Source organism: Lepidothrix coronata, unplaced genomic scaffold, assembly GCF_001604755.1.
Source record: "Lepidothrix coronata isolate B3197 unplaced genomic scaffold, Lepidothrix_coronata-1.0 Scaffold1, whole genome shotgun sequence".
Classification (NCBI taxonomy): Eukaryota; Metazoa; Chordata; class Aves; order Passeriformes; family Pipridae; genus Lepidothrix; species Lepidothrix coronata.
In genome coordinates, this window is record NW_016690181.1 from 17,311,852 (window position 1) to 17,330,624 (window position 18,773).

General features: G+C 42.4%; 1 protein-coding gene across 1 annotated transcript; it reads left to right on the plus strand.

Moving 5' to 3' along the window:
• The first annotated feature begins 7,602 nt into the window (after nt 1-7,602).
• On the plus strand, nt 7,603-18,118 carry WEE1 (WEE1 G2 checkpoint kinase). The gene is made up of 11 exons (XM_017810292.1): nt 7,603-8,306; nt 10,381-10,589; nt 11,085-11,151; nt 11,235-11,407; nt 12,282-12,403; nt 13,038-13,184; nt 13,578-13,673; nt 13,755-13,840; nt 13,938-14,108; nt 14,199-14,344; nt 16,752-18,118. Exons 1-11 carry the CDS (start codon nt 7,746-7,748, stop codon nt 16,900-16,902), a joined length of 1,929 nt encoding a protein of 642 aa, XP_017665781.1. The 5' UTR covers nt 7,603-7,745; the 3' UTR covers nt 16,903-18,118.
• The last annotated feature ends 655 nt before the right edge of the window (nt 18,119-18,773 follow it).

Sequence of the window (18,773 nt, forward strand, 5' to 3'; positions counted from 1 at the left end):
GGTTCTTTTTTCTTTTTTTTTCCTTAAATTTCATTGCTAATAGTTTCTGGAAACGGTGGCTGGAACAGTGGCTTTGACTTAGCAAAGAAATAACTTCAGTTCTTACTTCTTCTCATTTCCCAGGACACTTTCTGACCACTGTGCAAATGTGAGTATTCCTTCCCTTTCATACCAGTTGGTTTACTGCAAGGCATTCATTCACAACCAGCTCAGTCAGGAAAAGCTGTAGTGTTTTTTCAATTATTTCTCTGACTGTTATTTTACTAGTTACTCTTGCAAAACTCCCAAGTCAGAGGTGGTGCTTTCATGTCTTGCTAGGTACCTCTGCAAAGGAAAACATACTGAATAAATAAGCTAGAGTGACTTAGTGTTTAAAGAGAAGCTGAGGTGATTACATTTGTCTTAGCTGTGAGGCCTGTGTTCATAACAGACTTGTTTTCCCCATGGAGAGACCTGGGTGCTTTTTCCATCCTGCTTCCATTCAGGTTCGAGTGGAAGGAGCTGTTTTGCTAAGAGGATGCTGCGTGTTGGTAGGTCCTGGAGTGGAGGTTAGACAGGACAAAATCGGGTTTGGTAGGAAAACTGGCAAAAAGGATTTCTGGAGGAGGAAACAAAGAATATGACCAAAAGGACTGGTTGATTGGCAGTAGAAATCTCTATACTTTCCCCATAGATTTTACCCCTCTTGAAAATTCTGTCTCAAGGGCAGTGCTTTGGCACACTAGAAGGAAATAACTTGTAAAAGATGATTCCTGTTAAGTAAAGCAACTCAGTATACTACTTTCTGTTACAAACTGACTCCCACATTTCTAGTCACAATTTTTCTTTCAGATCTGAATTCCAGGCCTACACCAATTCCCTTCACAAAGAAGTAAAACCAAAATCTCTGTAGACTTCACAGTCAACTGTCCTCTTCCGTTTCTACAGTTTTTCACCACGGTGGGTTTTGCTTTACTGTGCCGCTCCTGATAGTAAAAGAGAGGATTATTTTCGTGGCTCCAGGCTGATGACCTATTGTGCCAGACACACTGTGCATAACAATAGGACGGCTTTTACTCTAAAGGGCTAATGGTTTTCATAAGAGTAAATCCTGTTGTAAACAGCCGTCATCCCTGATGGTCTAATTAACCCCAGCAACCATCAGCTGACCGATACAGCAGATCTCCAGCACAGTGTTCGAGACAAGGCACGTGGTGCCTGCTCAGCACACAAGGGAAGGACAGACCTGATAGTCCTGATAAACAACGTCTGAGCTCAGGAGGCAGTTCCTCCTAAACTTTACTCTAGTTTCTGACCCTCCTAACCCCTCAAATACTGCCGGGGTTTGTCTGACTGGATGCTCTGGTTTCTGTGATGATGGTGCCGTACTGAAGTACAAGAAAGCACTATGCATTGCTGTGTCCGAGTGCAGTCAGGGAGCCTTCCCCAGGGGTAGGAGCTATTTAATCGTTATTTAGCCACCAAGAAAAGAGGGTGTGGAGCAAGGATGTGATCAAGAGTGTTTCTGAATGTGGCAACTTCAGCTATACAGCTGTTGAGGTTAGTCAGACTGTACATTTTACCTGACCAAGCTTCTACTTACCAAGATGCAGAAGTGCCCTGTAACAAACCTATTCCAGTCACTCAGTTTGTCACTGAATGAAAACAAATGTTCTGTAAAATTTTCTGTGTAATTTTCAAACATAGCACAGATGAAATTTCCCTAATAGTTGGGTGGGAAGCAAACTGATTTTCTTCAGCAGAAAGGTGTTAGAGACTGGAAATGACGAGTAACTTGTGTCCTGTTCAGTTATTACTTTACAGGTGTTTGGAGCTTTAAAAATGTATTTATACAGCATGCATCATTCTTGTCTTGAAAAAGATGGAAATTGCCTTGTCTTTGCAGATGCAGAAATTCAAACTCCAGCTGGTTGTTTATAATAAGGTACTCCTACTTTTTTTTTTATTTGCAAAGTATATATTTGAACAGTGTATTTCCCAAAAGTATTTTGTGCTCTACTGATAAAAACTTTCCAAAGCTTGGACTCCTATGACAACAGAACAAAGATCAAGAGCCACTTTCAGTTCTTTTGTTGTAAATAGTAAACTACACTCAAACTGAGGCATAGAAACAAGAGTTTTTCCTTGTTGTGTTATGTATATTTTAAAACATCCCATTAGTTTGGCATTCCTTTGATTCTATTTTTCATGCTGCTGGTGAAGTTCACTTGGCCAAAGGAAAATCTAACAATCTAATTAGGCCATCACCATTAGCAGTAAGTGCTTGACACCTTGCCCTATCAGGAGTGGGGTGATACCAGACTTTTTCAACTGAGGGTTATGTTCAAAGCAGACTTTAATTATCCCAATAAACATACAAAGATATCAATTATCCCAATAAACATGCAAGCTTGTATCAACAAGGGAGCATTTTATCTTAGATAGTCTATGTATTTATCTCTCATGGAAATGTGACCCCCCCCTTTAAATCCCATCCATCTCAGGTTTTGAAACAATAAGAGATTTTGTTTGGATTATTTTTGTTCTGTTTAGATTTTTTGCAGCATTTTGCTCGAAGGAATGACAAACCATTTACACTCTTAGGGCACAAATGATTGTGCGGAATTTTTTCTGTAACAAAAACGTGTCTTATGTTACTGTCAAATCCCAGCATTTTACCCTTTCCTTAATTTAAATCCATCACCAGCCTTTAAGTTGACTGGCTGCCAGGTTTTACTTGTTTTATTGGAGAGTTTTAGCCTCTCCATCATATTACTGCTTGATTCTGTAGAGGGGGTCCTGAACAGCTTTCTTAGTGTGAGGCAAGACAAGTAAAAGAGGCTGACTTCCCAAGGTCTGTCAGGTCTGCTGGCATAACAGAAACTACCACGTGGCTATAGAAAGCCTCTGGAGATATGACAATGTCCCAGAGCTACATTTCCAGTGGGCTTTTTATTTTGGTGTAGGGCTAATTCAGATTTCAATATAGTTTGTAATGACTGAAAAATCAGAAAGTACAAGAATGGTTTGTGGGACTGACAGGAATAGTTGCTTTTTGGTTTTAAACAAAACATTCAAGGCAGTAAGAGACAGCTTTTTGAATATATGTAGGTTCCTGAGGATGGTGTTACTGGGAAGAAAACGGCTGAGCTGCTTGAAACTCTTACTATGCTTATATATTTTTTATCTGTTTCCAAAATGGCTCACCTTAAATAATATGCATAAGAGATTATTAAAAGAATAGTAGTAGATTTGAAAAAAGGCTGAGTCCCTCTTTTGTGGTTTTTCATGTTCCCTGAAGGAGAAATAGGAAACAGTTTAGTGATACAGGTAATTAGCAGTGCAGTGACTAAATAGTTTCTCTGCATTAAACATTTTGAAGTTTTTAATTGCTGGTACAAAATCTTTCCATTTCAGTCATTTTAACTTGACTTCAACACAGGAATGGGACATTCTGATTGTACCTGGTTTCAGTCATGGCAGTCATTCTGTCTCTTCCACTTTTCAGATGTTTTGGAGGAAATTTCTTACCTGAAGACAACTCTTGGGAACAGATTTCAAGTGTTAAGAGTCAGACATGCAGACAAAAAGGGAGTCACTAAAAACTGTTATGAGTGTTTGCTCTCAGTCACAGAGAAATACTGAATTGTATGTGACTGCTTGGCAAAACCTATGCTTTTTTAATATACCTTGTGCATTGGAACTTCTTTTTGAGTATCTTAAATTCCCAGATTTTGAGCCCAGAAGCTGCTCTTTTTTTGGGGGAGACATCCCAGGTGCTATCAAATTCCCTGTTCTATTCTCCACCTTGTTATCTTATTATTTGGAGTTCCTGGGTGAACACGTCCTTGAGAAATCCTCTCTCTGCCTACAGATTATAGGCTAAAGAGAGTGAAAGGACTGGCAGCATCACCTCCAGGCACATCTTAGGATGCAAAGTCCATTTTTGGTGGGGAACCCATTCAACTCTGGACCTCGTAATGAAGAAAAAGAGGTTGCTAGCTAACAGGAGCTGTTAGCAGCACAGCCCCAGATAAAATAATCTTTGAACTGCTCACCATTAAGCTGCCAGTGCCCTAGAGGCAACATGTCCCACTTAGCGCACAACCACTGAGATCTGTTGGCCTGTATATGCCAAGCCTTGGGTGAATATGGGAATGCCATCACTGGCAATGGTGACAAACACACTGGTCCCCCAGGTACCTGCTGAAGCCCAAGAGAAAAGCTGGGAATAGCAAAGATCTGCCCCTCCTCTCAGTTCTCCACCAACATCTACAGCTGGCTGTAGAGTTTCTGTTTTTCATTCAAGCAACTTGACCTTCCTCCCCTTCTGCTTTTTCACTCCATTTATGCCTCTCATAATAAGATGAACTCATCGTAGACTATGCTGGCTGATGTAGAATGGGTTTCATCCAGATTTTGGCAGAACTCTTCCAGTTTGACGGAAGTTGTCTTGCAGGACTGCAGATGAACTTGCAAGTGCAGGAATCCCGACAAGATGTCAGTGTATCCACTGCTGTGGCAATTTTCTCTGACAGCCAGACAAATTGGCCATTGTTCCAGTTCTTCCCTATTCATCATTATTTTGCTACCCACAAAAAATGAACAACAGTTTCCCTTGAGCTTGCAAACTCCTAGTTAAAAGCAGTTGTTTGTTTGTGAGTGTGTGCTGCCCCAGCGGTCTTTCTTGTAGCAAAATCTTCAGTGCACCATACTGAGATAGATAGATATATAGATATACATATAAATTTAAAAGCAAGTGTTATTAAAAGAAATCATCCAGAAGCCAATTTTGCAAATATATCCTGAAAACTCTTAAACCACTAAAATTTGTAGGAATATCAGTCAGGCACTGCCTGGGCATCCTTATATCTATTTGGAGAATCGGGGCTTTGGTTTTCAAGATCTGTAGTGGCTCAAAGGTGCAGTTTAATCAAAGAATTTGGGATGAATTTGGCTTGGAGAGTATGGCACAGTGGAAGCCTGCACTCACCTTTCTTCCTCCTGTGATGATATCCATTGCTAATGTGTTCTCTGTCTAAGGGAATGGGCTCTGCGGTGCCGTGGGCATCCTAATGCTGATTACAGGTGTGGGGGAAACAGGGGAGCAGAGTTGCCACACTCCATCTGGGCAAAAAATCATGTCTTCAGCAAAACCATTTATGGTCCTGTCAGACCACAGCAAGCAACAACTGATGCAAGTTCAGAACAGCACATATGTAGAGCCTGTGAATGTGGCCCTCATATACCAGCTACGCATTTTGTTAGTTACCTATTTATTCTGTACTTCCCTTTCTTATTTGCTCTCAGTTTGCAAATAAACTTTCTTTTAAAATAATTGTGTTACTGTTTTTCTCCTTATTTCTCTATTCCTTTTTTCCTTTCTTATATCTGTCTTCTCTTCAGAAATACTTCTTTCTCTGTACAAGCTCTGAGTTGTTCTACTTGATTTTGTCCCACTTAAACTGTTCCAGTGATTGGCAATTCGTTAAACTCTGTACAGCAGGGCATCAGAATTTCAGTCTGCCACTTGCTCTCACTAAATACCTGTGTTTGTAGACTCCAGAAAGCACTGCAGAATGGGTTATATTTAGGTTGAGTTTGGAAGGAAACTGCAGCTTTGGCATTACAGGGGGAAGGATTTATTGAAAGCTCGAAGTCTTTAAATTTTTTTAAAGAAAAACTTCATATATTTCTAAAGCAAGCCACAGATAGTGGCTGGGAAGTTTTGAGTCACTTATTAAGAATTGATTTGCATCTCCCTCTGTGGGGTATGAACTGAGAAAAGAGGGGGGTTGTGTTTTTAATAACCTTCACTTACATCATCTGTTCTAAAACTTGAATCCTTCAGTTAGTATTTGCTACACAGTGCATTTCATCTTCAAAAATGAGCATTTTTAATGGGATGTTATTGCGATTGTAAATTATTGAGCACTGAGTGTGTTTGCACTTGGCTTGATGTAGCCGTATCTCTATAAATGCTGCCCAGTCCCATTTTCATAGGTTATGTTGGCCACTTTCAGTTTTCTGAAACTATTTTTCAGTTGGTTTCTCCAAAATGCAAATCTCAAAAGTTATGTTCCTGAGGCTCACCACTGCTTGTCCTGAAAACAAAAACTGTCATAAGCTTTCAGACGATTGGAAATATGGGAAATACATAGGGATGTGATATATCAGCAGAAATGTTTCTATGGAGGCCTTACAAAGGGTAGGGAAATAATTGTCTTTTGGAGATACAGGTATCCTGTTACAGGAGACAGCAGAAAAGGCACTCCAAGCCCTGTTCTTGACCACAGCCCTGCCTTCAGCAGTGGGAACATCTGCACATCCGCTGGAGCTGTGTCTGAAGTTGCTGCTGAGGCCTCCCCACCATGGACATCGGGGACCAGGGACAGGAGACCAGCAAACAAAGGAAACGTGGTTAAGTACAAACATCTATTTTCTATTCACCGCCCTTAGCGGTTTTAGCTCCTCACTTCTGAAGCTTTCAGGCTCCCATTCAGAGGTGCTGCTCTCCTAGGACTGTGCCATGGGCAGCACATGATTTGCCCTCCAGGTAAGGAGGGGCAGGCTTTGGGGAGGAGGCAGGAAAGGGGCTGTGCTGCAGCCTCTGAGTATCCCGGTGCCCTCAGCTCTGAGAGGTGAGGCATGTGTGCATGTCCAGGGAATCGAGTACGTTCCCAGAGAGTCTGGGGAAGCAGAGAGGAACTAAACACGGATGCACACCTGGCATTCTCTGGGACTTCTGTGGCTGGAAAAAACACCTATTTTTTCATGACCTTTGTTACCCAAGGGGTTCGTTTTAGGGTGATTTGGTACAGGAGATTGGCAGGTTTATTTGTTGGGTGTCACGTGATGGGAAATGAAGCCAGGAGGCAAAGTGATGGAATCTGTAGGGAGATGGCCTGGCTGATAAACGGCTTCGGCTGTCCATCCCATTGGCTGTGCTGGGACTTAGAAGTGTCTGGTAGGAGTGCACGGGGTGCTGTATTTGAGGCTCCAGTGTTTGACTGCATTTTAAACCACGTGAATCAAGTTATCAGAAATACTTTCTTTTTTTTTGGTTGAGCTTAAAAGGCGTCTTTAACAACTCCTTCTGGGCCAGTTACTGTATTACTACTATAGATTAACTAATTATTATAACATTATTATGGAGATTTCTGGGCACTGAGTTCTAGTAACCAGAGGGGAGGAAAAACACGTTGCAATGAAGCAGGGAGGAGCTGCACCCGGGCGGGGCGGCGCGGTGTCCCCAGAGCTCCCCGGCCTCAGGGCTGGGAAGGGCAGGGCGCTGTCCCCCGGCAGTGTTGCCGGCGCGGCCCGGCAGGGTAAGGCGGTGTCCCCGCCATGTCCCGGCGGTGTCATGACGGTGTCCCCGCTCCTCCCCGGGCGGGGCCGCCCCGGGATAAGATGGCGCCCGTCTCGCGCCGCCCGGGCAGACACGTCCGCGCGGCCGCCTCGGGGCGTGGCCCCGGTCCGGCCCCGCCTCCCCGCGGCCGCGCCGCTCGCGCCAAAGCTGGCCCGTGACGCGACCGCGCGCGGCCCCGCCCCCGCGCGCCGTGTTTTCAAACCCGGTGGGCGGGCGCGATTGGCCGGCGTGCGTGTCACGTGACCAACGGTCGCGGGAAAGCCGCGGAGTCCGAACGGCGCGCGGCGGGGCCGTTCCCGGGTAGCGCGAGCCGAGCCGAGGTGAGCCGGCGGCGCACGCGGACGGAGCGCGGGCAGCGGGACCGGAGCGGGACGGGACGGGACCTCGAGCGAGCGCCATGAGCTTCCTCAGCCTGCAGCGGGCAGCGCCGCCCCGGCGCGTCTCGGCACGGCGGGCGGCCGCCCCGATCCGGCAGAAGCTGCTGTTCCTGAGCGGCCACAGCGACTGCGAGGAGGAGGAGGAGGAAGAGGAGGAGGAAGGCGGCAGCAGCAGCGCCAACAGCACCGGCGAGGACTCGGCGTTCCAGGAGGCGGACTCGCCGCTCTCGGCCGCGCGCACCCCGGCGCGGAGCGAGCCGCCCCTGATGGAAGAGGAGGAGGAGGAGATGGAGCCGGCGGCGGCGCCGCTGCCGGACGAGGGGGACTCGTGGGAGGAGGAAGGGTTCGGCTCCTCGCCGGTCAAGTCGCCCGGAGCCTATTTCCTGCTCGACTCGCCCTCGCCGCTGGCCCCGCACAAGGGCCGCCGCTGCTGCGAGCGCTCCCCGCCGCACCCGGCGGCCGGGGGATACCGGGGGCCGCGAGGCGAGGAGCCCGGCTCGCCGCTGCCCGACTACCCGGGCACGCCGCCGCACAAGACCCTGCGCAAGCTGCGCCTCTTCGACACGCCGCACACGCCCAAGGTAAGCCTGCGGGCGGGGGAGGCGGCAGCACCGCCCCGGCCCTCCCGTCCCGGCCGGCCCCTGGGGTAACGGCGGGGCCGCCGCTCGGGCCCCGCGCCGGGGGCACCGGGCCGGCCGGGCGGGGCAGGGCCGCGCCGCCTCCCGACGGCAAACAGCGACACCTAATAAACCGCTTCTTATATATATTTTATTCATTTATAAATATACAACTACGCTAGGTTTGGCCGTGTTTTGTGCAAAATGTATTTTTAAAAGGTAAGAGAGCGTGTTGAAACTCCTCAAAGAGACGCCGTAGTGTCGCGGGGGCGTTCCTACGTGTGCAACCAGAAAGTTAAAGCTTGAGTTGGGGTTTGCCCCCCGCCCCCTGCGTGTCTGTCAGTGAACTGGCACGTCCTAGGAGGAATTTCTTCACGGAAAGGCTGATTTAGACATCGGAACGAGCTGCCTAGGGATGCGGTGGAGTCGTTGTCCCTCGAGATGTTTAAGGAAAGACTGGATGTGGCACTTACTGCCATGGTCTGCTCGACATGGTGGTGATCGATCACAGGTTGGACTCGATGGTCTCAAGGTCTTTTCCAACCTGATTAATTCTGTGATCCTGCCTTGCTGGAGCACTGCTGCTGTTGTGCTGTGTGCCAGCGCTGGTTCAGTGTCTGCACTCCTGCATCAAGTGTAAAAGGCTATTTGAGTAGCCGATGCTGTTAAACTGGTGGATTCCAAAGTTTAAAGGGATAGATGCGCAGCTCTTAACTCTGTCAATAAAAGACTCTTGGAAGGCATCTCAACTTTTGAACTCGACGCTCATGTAAAACACTGTATAGTGCATTTAAATCTAGTGGTAATTGGCTTCCTTTCTTCATTACTTTTCGTATAGCCCTTTAGAAGTAATCCTGGGATAATCCCCGGGGATAATCTCCCAGGGGTCTATGGACTATAGATGGAAAACAACTGACTTAAGGTGCGAGCAAGGCAACCTTGTTAATTGGTTTTCTACAGCTTCCATCTCCAATGAGGTTTCACTGTTAGAAATCAGTGGTACAAGTTCGAAAATGCTAAAATTGGTGATGATTTTTATACTGAGTTAGGAGCAGATGCTTCAGAGATCCAAAAGTCTTGTAGGTTGTGACACTAAAAACAGTTTTAACACAGTAGCTCAGTGGGATTCTTAAATTAGGTGCCCAGAATCTACATGGGTTATCTTTGGAATCTGGAAGAATCAGTTGGTTAAGGTATCTAGTGGAAGTACTGAAATGTGTCCTGAGATGCTCAGTGACTTAAAGGTCTTTATGTAGTGAAGATTTGAGGAGCGCAGTTGAGATTCCCAAGTATTGAGCCTTCTTCCCTATAGTGGTTTAGGCATCTTTGTTTCAAAGGCTGTTGTTAGGATAAGGCAATACTCCTGCTTCTGATCCAGTCGTTGGCATCCTCACCAGGATGAAGGAGACTCAGGTGCAAACTTCCCAGTGTAACTGGGAGAGGTTTCATCATGTGCCAGGAAAATGCCTGGTCTGGCAAATAACGAGCTACTGGTTATTGGATATTTAACTGACAATGCAGCAGAGCTATCAATTCTTGAACCTTTTTTTGTAGGCTCATGAAGATGCACCTGTGCCTCAGTATTAAATGTTTTATTTGCTAATGTTTTAAGCTTGCCACGTAAATTTGTAGTCACCAAGGATAATTTCCCATCTGATCTAACTTGGCTATCTTGTATGTGGAAATCACAGCGATGTAGTACAGGATGGTCCACGAGTTTCATCTATGTTCCTTTCATGGACAAAAAATTGTCCAAGAAGTTTAGATGATGACATGATTAAAGACAGAAAAACGTTGCTTTCATCATCTTTCCTGTCTTGTAAAAATTATTTTAACATTCAATGCTTACTTGAACTATTTTTGTGTGGAGTACAAAGCATAATAATTTCTTTGAAATTTTTTTATGGAAATGCAGATATTTAAACAACTGATCCCAACTCTGATTAGAGAATATTGTAATGATGGCTTCAAACATGATTTGATTGTTTTATGTCTAAGGCAATATCAATGTGTTTGGTTGGTTTTTTTTTTAATACAGAGCTTGCTTTCTAAAGCACAAGGACTAGGCTCCAGCTCAGTCAAACTTCGAGGGGGCTCACTGTTTATGAATGTTGGGAAATCTGAGAAGCAAGAAGAAGATTTTAGACAAACACCTCATGTGAACATCAATCCCTTCACTCCCGACTCCATGTTCCTTCACAACTCTGAAGGAAAATGTCGTAGGAGGAAGAGGATACACTGGAATGAGTGAGTAACTTGGAGCTTGCTTTGTTAAGCTTATATTTAGAACTACTTTTAGCTGCAAAAGTTTTGTTAAAAATCACTTCCGTGAAAGTATTTTTACTTGCAAATTGTCAGTGATGTATAATTCAGCTCTTAAAGTATGTGCTTGGAGATGCACAATACCATGAAATAACCCTTTAGCACTAGATCTTTTGATTAGTGTACAGAGAGGATAGACAAGGTTGTGTCCTACAGTCTTTTTCTCTCATGGAATGAGTTATGCACACAGTCTTTTCTTGAGGAGGAAAAACACATTAAGTACTGGTATGGAACATGAAGAAGGAAATGACAAATAAATTAGCATGGTACCTTTATGGGTTTGCACTTCTAGCGTTCAGTTAGTTAAACTAAGGTGGAATGGGAGAATTAGATCTTAGAAAAAAATAAGTAGCTGTTGGACTTCAGTTTTAAGTTTGCTTAAGCCATTATTGCTGCAAAAGTAAGTGGTGTGAATTTCAGCTCTTGTGGAGAGGACATGGAACCAAGTGATGGAGAGCCTGAAGAGGAAACCATGAGACCTGCTAAGGTAATTAATCTTTAGAACTTGATACTGATTTTGGCACTTTGTGTATCTGCAGATCTAAGTGTTTCCCTTTTTAATCTTTGCAGAGGATAACAATAACAGAAAGTAATATGAAGTCACGGTATGCAACTGAATTTCATGAACTGGAGAAGATTGGATCTGGTGAATTTGGTTCTGTGTTTAAATGTGTGAAGAGGTTAGATGGCTGCATTTATGCAATAAAGCGATCCAAGAAACCCTTGGCTGGCTCAGTGGATGAGTGAGTACTTCCTGCTATTAAAAGCCTCCTCTTGGTGCTTCTTCTTCATATGTCTCTTTGTGTTGGTGTCTAGAGAAGGCGTTTAAGAGAAAAGTCTAAAACAAAGATAAATTAAATGTAAAACATACAATTTTGAAGTCAATTTACTTTTCTTCCTTCCCCCTCCCCAAATACTGTGCAGTACTGTGGAGAAAAGGCTAGTTGGCCTTTCTCCTAGCAGATGTTTGTTCCGATATTTTTTGTGGAAACAGATTATTCTCACCTGGAAAGTAAGAATAAAGCTTCCTTGCATTAGTGGCAGGAGAGACTATGTGAATAAATTCCAGTGATGATCCTTTGAGAGGTGAAAGTAATATTCCCAACTAAGTCTGAAGACTTAGTCAGCTTGAGTGACACTCAGATGAATCAAGTCAGTTTGGGGGCAATTTTTGACATTTGCGAATAAGCCTGTGATTCGTGACTTTTCCCCACACTGTTCTAATAGTTATAATATAAAACTCCACAAGTTTGAGTTGCACAGAATTGCATACCAGACTTACAGACAAGAAGTTAGGAATGCTGAGTTTAGTCAAACTCTTGACTTATGATCCCCATTATTTTTTTCCTCAGACTTCAGTGATGCATCTCAGAGCTTGCTATTGCTACTGGTTGGCAATTACATAATGGAAGCGGTAGCTCCCTCAAGAATTATCTGTACCAAGCTGTGGGTTTTTTTTATGCTCTACATACATAGTCTTTTAATACAGTGTCAGTTATTTTAGCTGTTTGGATATAAGTACAAATCCAGCTGAAGGTACCACTGAACTATTATAATAAGAAATTGTACTATTTCACCTCATAATACTCATGTGCTCTTATTTTTTGTGACTAACAGGCAGAATGCTTTAAGAGAGGTCTATGCACATGCAGTTCTGGGACAGCATTCTCATGTAGTGAGGTACTACTCTGCATGGGCAGAAGATGATCATATGCTTATACAGAATGAATATTGCAATGGTAAGTGAAGTTTACTGCTTGTTCTGAACTTGCTTTCAAAAAACTTAATTTTTGAAGATATACAGTTATCTACAAACTCTCAGCACTAGTTAGGAATTGATTACCATACTCATAGCTCGTACCACCTTTCTTTCAAGTGTCTAATGTTCCTTCTGTTGGAAAAGGCATATCAGAGATAGGAAGCAAAGACTGTACGAAATTGCAGACCAAGTTGTACGTGTCGAAGCATGTTGGAAGCACAGTGAGGTGTTTGCGAGCAGCAAAACTGTTCTTTCTTCTGTGCAATATTACAAGCTGGAATAGAGGGAATTACTAGAGAGTTTCCGTTTTAAAGGGAGATTAAACTTGATTTCTGAAGCATTTTGCTATTTTTGATGTCCTGCCAGAGATTTGGAAGAGGGAGAGAAGCCTTTTCCCTTGTTTTGATACCATGTTTGCGTGGCAACTACAGCAGAAAATAATTTTATTATATTACATGGCTATAAAGAGAGGATACAGCTCTAGATTTTACACTTACTGTATATCGTCAGCAAGTTCTTGGTTATATATTAATTAAATTTTGGAAGCTATTTGTCATTACTTTGTCAACTGTTTGATGTAAAAAAATTTAATGTTTTCTCTATTGTCATTTTAGGTGGCAGTTTAGCAGATGCCATAAGTGAAAATTACAGGAATATGCGTTACTTTACTGAACCAGAACTGAAGGACCTGCTACTTCAAGTGGCTCGAGGTTTAAAATACATACATTCAATGTCACTGGTACACATGGATATCAAACCTAGTAAGTTTGTAACTGCTTTACTCTGTATTGACAATTTCCTCAGTTACTTTAATCTGCTGTAGAAAAATGAGCAGTTAGCCACACCTTACTAACTGTAAATTCTTCACTGAAGTTCTGAATAGCAGTACAAAGATGTCAGTTATAAAATTGGCTAGCAGACCTAAACTGTTGGGTTTATCTTGGGCCCTTTTTGTGTAATTGACTCTACTTGCATAACACTTGGCTGCCTTCCCAGCAGAGGGGTCACAGCAAGAAGACAGTTATAGTTTCTCAGTCTGTGAACTGGGTATGGATACAAATAAAATTTCTGTGTTGCTAAAGCAAGCTGTAGTGAAACTAGATGAAGTAGAAATTATACAGAAATGTTTTTTATACAATTCTATTCTTTTTCAGGTAATATTTTCATATCTAGGACATCAGTCCCGAGTATAACTTTAGAAGAAGGTGATGATGATGACTGGTCATCTGATAGAGTCATATTTAAAATAGGTGAGAAGCAGCACACTTGTGGTCAAAAGAATTGCATCATCTTGTTGTCTTCTGAAAGATAACTTTCTTTTCTTTTTGCAGGTGACCTTGGTCATGTAACTCGAGTATCCAGTCCCCAGGTGGAAGAAGGCGACAGCCGTTTTCTTGCGAATGAAGTCCTACAAGAGGTAACTGTTCTGTTTGTGGAAAACAGTGATGTTAGGTCTGCATGCTGTTTTCTTTGGAAAAACTAGTAAATTTATTTTTCTTTTTTTTTTTTTCAAGAACTACACTCATTTGCCTAAAGCAGATATTTTCGCTCTCGCTCTGACTGTCGTCTGTGCTGCTGGGGCTGAACCACTTCCAACTAATGGGGACCAATGGCATGAAATCCGACAAGGAAAACTACCTAGACTACCACAAGTGCTTTCTCAAGAACTACTAGACTTACTAAAAGTATGAACTCTTGTACTAGTGGCGTGCTGATAACTGAAATTTATTGTGCTGTTGACTTTAACAGGAATGCCTTATTTTCTTTTTTCCAAGGTTATGATTAATCCTGATCCAGAGAAAAGGCCTTCAGCTGTGGCACTAGTCAAGCATTCAGTGCTTCTCTCTGCTGCAAAAAAGAGCGCAGAGCAGCTCCGGATAGAACTGAACGCTGAGAAATTCAAAAACTCGCTCTTGCAGAAGTAAGTAGTTCCTTGGGGTCCTTAAATATGACTTAATTTCTAATAGGTTTTCACATGATAGTGTCCTTGTTCATGTGTAAGGTCCCCAGATCCATAGGCATGTGCGTACCTGAGAGTACAAAATGGGTCATGGAACTTTACAAGGAACTTTCTCCATAGAAGGAACTGCTGGGCACTGAGCTATTAGTATTCAAGGCATACACAAAACATTACAGTTTTTAAAAAAATGTTTGAAGCACAATGCAGGCTTCTGTGACAGGGATAGCCTAACTTACATCTCTATATTATTTGAGTCTGTGTTTTTCTATGTCATCTGTACATTAAAACATGTTGGAAAATGTGACTTAAATGACCTAATTTGAACTTACATGAAATGGCACATCAGGAATGTGTTTGGATTAATTTGACTTGCACACAGCGGTGTTACTGGGTTACCAAAGAATCACGTGTATCCGGAAGTCATCTTGTTCTGCCCCCTGCTTAACACTCAACTCTGTATTAAAGTTAGGAAGAAGAGCAACAATTGTCTGAATCTTTCACTGCAATTAACTTTGCATGTGTTATGCATAATAGGCAGGCTTTTATGAGGGAACATAGAAGACTGATTTCTTTGATTGGTTTGTTTTGAATGAAGACAGTAATTTCATGTTTGGGTTCACTCTGGGTTCACTCCATGCTACAGTCTGACCAGAGCCAGACATACCAGTTTAGATAGTTATCTTTATAATCTTCTTGATGAATGAATTACACCGAAAGAATAATTTGACAGTTTATACAGGTTAAAGGACAGATTTGCTGAGGTAAGTTGCTTGCTTGTATAAAGACAGCATATTTTTGTATCACATAGAAGGGAAAGCTAGCAAAGGTAGTGTTTTGTGAAAATTGCTTCTGGCCTGGCAACAAGAAGGATACATCCTTCTATAAATCCAAGAATGATTTAAAAAGAAAGCTTAGCCACAGTGATTTTTAATGTGTGGCATAGTGTTCCATAAAATACTTCAGGTAGTTATTGGGGGCGGAGGTGTTCATTTTTGTATGTTTTTTTTTTAAATTTCCTGCATTTGACCCATTTAAAATACCACTTGTATATGTAAGTTATCTTCAGTGAAAAGTATCCTTTTAAGGAAACTCAGCTTTTCTACAGTGTTCATCCTCTTCAGAGGAAGGAAGAATTCAAGATTTCTAGGGAAGAATTTAAGAATTCAAGACTTCTAGGGAAGAATGGAAGGATATTGTAAAGCTTAATTTCCTGGTAATGGTGTGGTAGTTGGGTGAGCACACGTGTGTGCATTTGTGACTGATGTTCACAACGAAGAGGACACTGAAACAGAAATTTGAGAAAAATTGGTTGTATTCTGTTGCAGTGAACTGACACTGATAATGTGAGGATGATTAGATGGGCACGGCTCTTAATGAATAATACTTGGGCTTACAATAATAGGAATAGCTTACTAAACTAAAACATGTAGCTTAAATCTAAATACACCTACAGCAGTATGCAGCAAGCTTGTAAAATTTGATCTTGCTTTGCAGTCCAGATGTGAAGTGAGAATACAGATCTCTTAGAGTAGAGAAAGTTCTTTGACAGGATAGTTTGAGATAGGAGAGAGTATGGGAGGAGGGCTTAGCTTAGCCATATGTCAGTATTTATAAAGAAAGGAGAAAAGCAATGTATGGGGAAACCCTTTATAAAGGTAGATTTGCTCTTTAGTCAGACTATTTTGTACTTCTGTCCTGAGTTTTATTTAAGTTTGTCCTAAGACTGAGTGTTGGTAATTCTCTGAAATGGAGCAGTTGGCAGAATGTTGCACAGGGACAATGGCCTGTGCTGTCTTCAGTGACTCTGCCCTGCAGGCTTAAATTTTTATTAGGCAAAAAAAATGTAGGTGGTGCTAAGCTTTTGATGTGGGTATGCAAAAGGGAAAGGATGCTTCCTGAGTTGTCTGTTGCCAGTTATGTACTTGTGTGTTCATCTAAGTGTTGTGTCTGTTTGAGTCTCCCACAGAAGTTCAGTTGTGGCTGAATATGCTTCATTTGGGCAAACCTCAGTAATTAACTCTGGTTTAACACGTGGCTCATGTGAGGAAGTAAACAGCACCCTACTGCGTTCTGGTGATTGAAGTGTTGAGCTGCTTATAACAGGCTGGGCTTCAAAATCTGAGTTGTGTGAATTTTTCATTTCCTTCCTGTGATTTTCAGAAGAAAGAACATCTAGACAAGTAATGAGCATCCCACTTCTGTCCTCTGGATTGTGAACAGGTGGATGCAAATGATAACCATCTTAGTATGACCTAAATTGCCAAGTCTTAAGTTCTGAAATGCTGTAGTGCGTTTGAAGCACTCTTGCTGTGATCCGCCCGTATTCCCTGCGGATACTGCCGGGTGTGACACTGTCCCTGTCTTGCAGAGAGCTGAAGAAGGCACAGATGGCGAAGGCTGCGGCCGAGGAGCGAGCGCTGTTCACTGACAGAATGACAACGAGATCTACAACACAAAACAGACCATCTCGACTCATTGGGAAGAAAATGAACCGCTCACTTAGTCTTACTATCTACTAACTATGAAGTCTGAAAGAACTACTGAGATGGCTGTAGCATCTCTGCTGGACCGAAGCCTCAGGAATTGAAGGAAGCATTCAATTCCTGGTTTCTTGTCCTATCTGTGATCAGTGTCACTAGTTTTACATCTTATTGCTTCTGGGTTTTCACTTGTACTATATGGCTGACTATAGCTGTATTAACCATTTGAGTTTATGGACTCGGTTACTCTCTTGTCTGTAGAGGATCCTGGATGTTGATCCATAAGCCTTTCGGTTACACTGTTAGATGTTATGTTGTCCCAGGGTTAACCACTATAGTGGTGTGCTGCTTTGTAGCGTTACAGCATTGTAATAAGAAGCAATATCCCTAATCTTTAAGAAGGAGGGAGGGGGCCTTGCTTTGATAGTTAATTTTTTTTGGAGCAGTGGGGAATAAATTTTGAAAGACAGGCTTTAAGGCCACCTACAGTCAATATACCTGATGTCAGGTAGACTTTGTGAATTTTATTTTGTGTATTCAACTGGGAGCACTTTGTAGGCATTGCATAAACCACAGCTTAGAAACCTGTGGAATTAAGTGCCATGTGGAACTGCTGCTATTTTTAGTTTGTTGTCCTTGCTGTAAACTGTAGCATTAAAACAATCATTATTGTGTTAATAGGCTTCTTGTTAAAACAATTAAGTGAAACATGTAAGCTGCATTTTAGTGAAGGCAGCATTTTTCTCTCAAAGCTAGTGCATTGTGAAATAATGCACCAATTTAATATTTGGACTCTGTATTAGTGTAGTGCAATTGTTAATGTCTTTGCTATTGATGTTTTGTAATTCTTTTTAATAAGGTTCTCAAAATGTTCATATTTTCTTCAGTTGCCTGTTCTTGAGGCTATTGTACGTTTGTTTCTTTTATGTTGGAGTACTTGTAAATAGTTTAGTGTGTTCAGGTTGGTTTTCATTGTTTATGTACATAAGTTTGATTGTGCTTATAGTGTACTATACTGAAACTGCAGTCTGGGATGCCAACAGCTTAACTGTTCGGTTTTAAGTTCCAAAATATTGAACAGAATGCGGCCATCAGAACCGATGCTGATACTGAACCTAGGCTGACAGAAGAACTGTTCTAATTACTGGCTTGTCTCTTCATGCATTTTACTCTAAAAAATGTTTCCCATTTGTGCTCTATTTGTTCTTACTAGTGTTGAATTTGAATATTAAAGTTAAAAGTTTCATTTGTTTAACATTGTCTAACACTTATTTAACTTTGTAGTTGTGGAAATAAAAGATTGAGTCAGGGTTATACTATGGCAAGTCCCAATTAGATCTGCTTCCCTCTCATGCCTAGTGCTTGTCGTTCCCTCTCCTGAAAGTGGGACAAAGATAACACACAGTTAGGAGAGGAGAACCCCTGTCCATGTGTGGTGTCTATAGCAGTCTGTCTCTGCAGCCTCAGGAACGGTATTGCATTGGGGAAGATGAAACCCCTGGAAGATATGAAGTGGAACCCATGACTGAAGATGGAGGACTGAAAACTATGTGAAGAAAGAGCTGGGCCTGAGGTAAGGAAGAACACTCATGGATTGCTGGGAATGGGAAGAGAACTGCTTATTTATAAGTTGGGAAGAAAACAGCGGGAGAAATTAGAATAGTTTCAGGAACACAATAATGGCACATTCTGTGGTATGGATGCAAAAGTAAAGAAGAGAGATACAGTAAATAAAGGCTTAAAAGATCGGTCTGTTGTGAAAGTTTTTACATAGCTGTATTAAAAAGTTGCAGGTGACTATCAGAGAAGCTGTATCTGAATTGAATGGACAATCATAAAATTCAGCTTTGCAACTGCAAAAAATAACTGCTAAGTTTTTATTTTTAAGAGTTCTCAGTTTGACTCATATG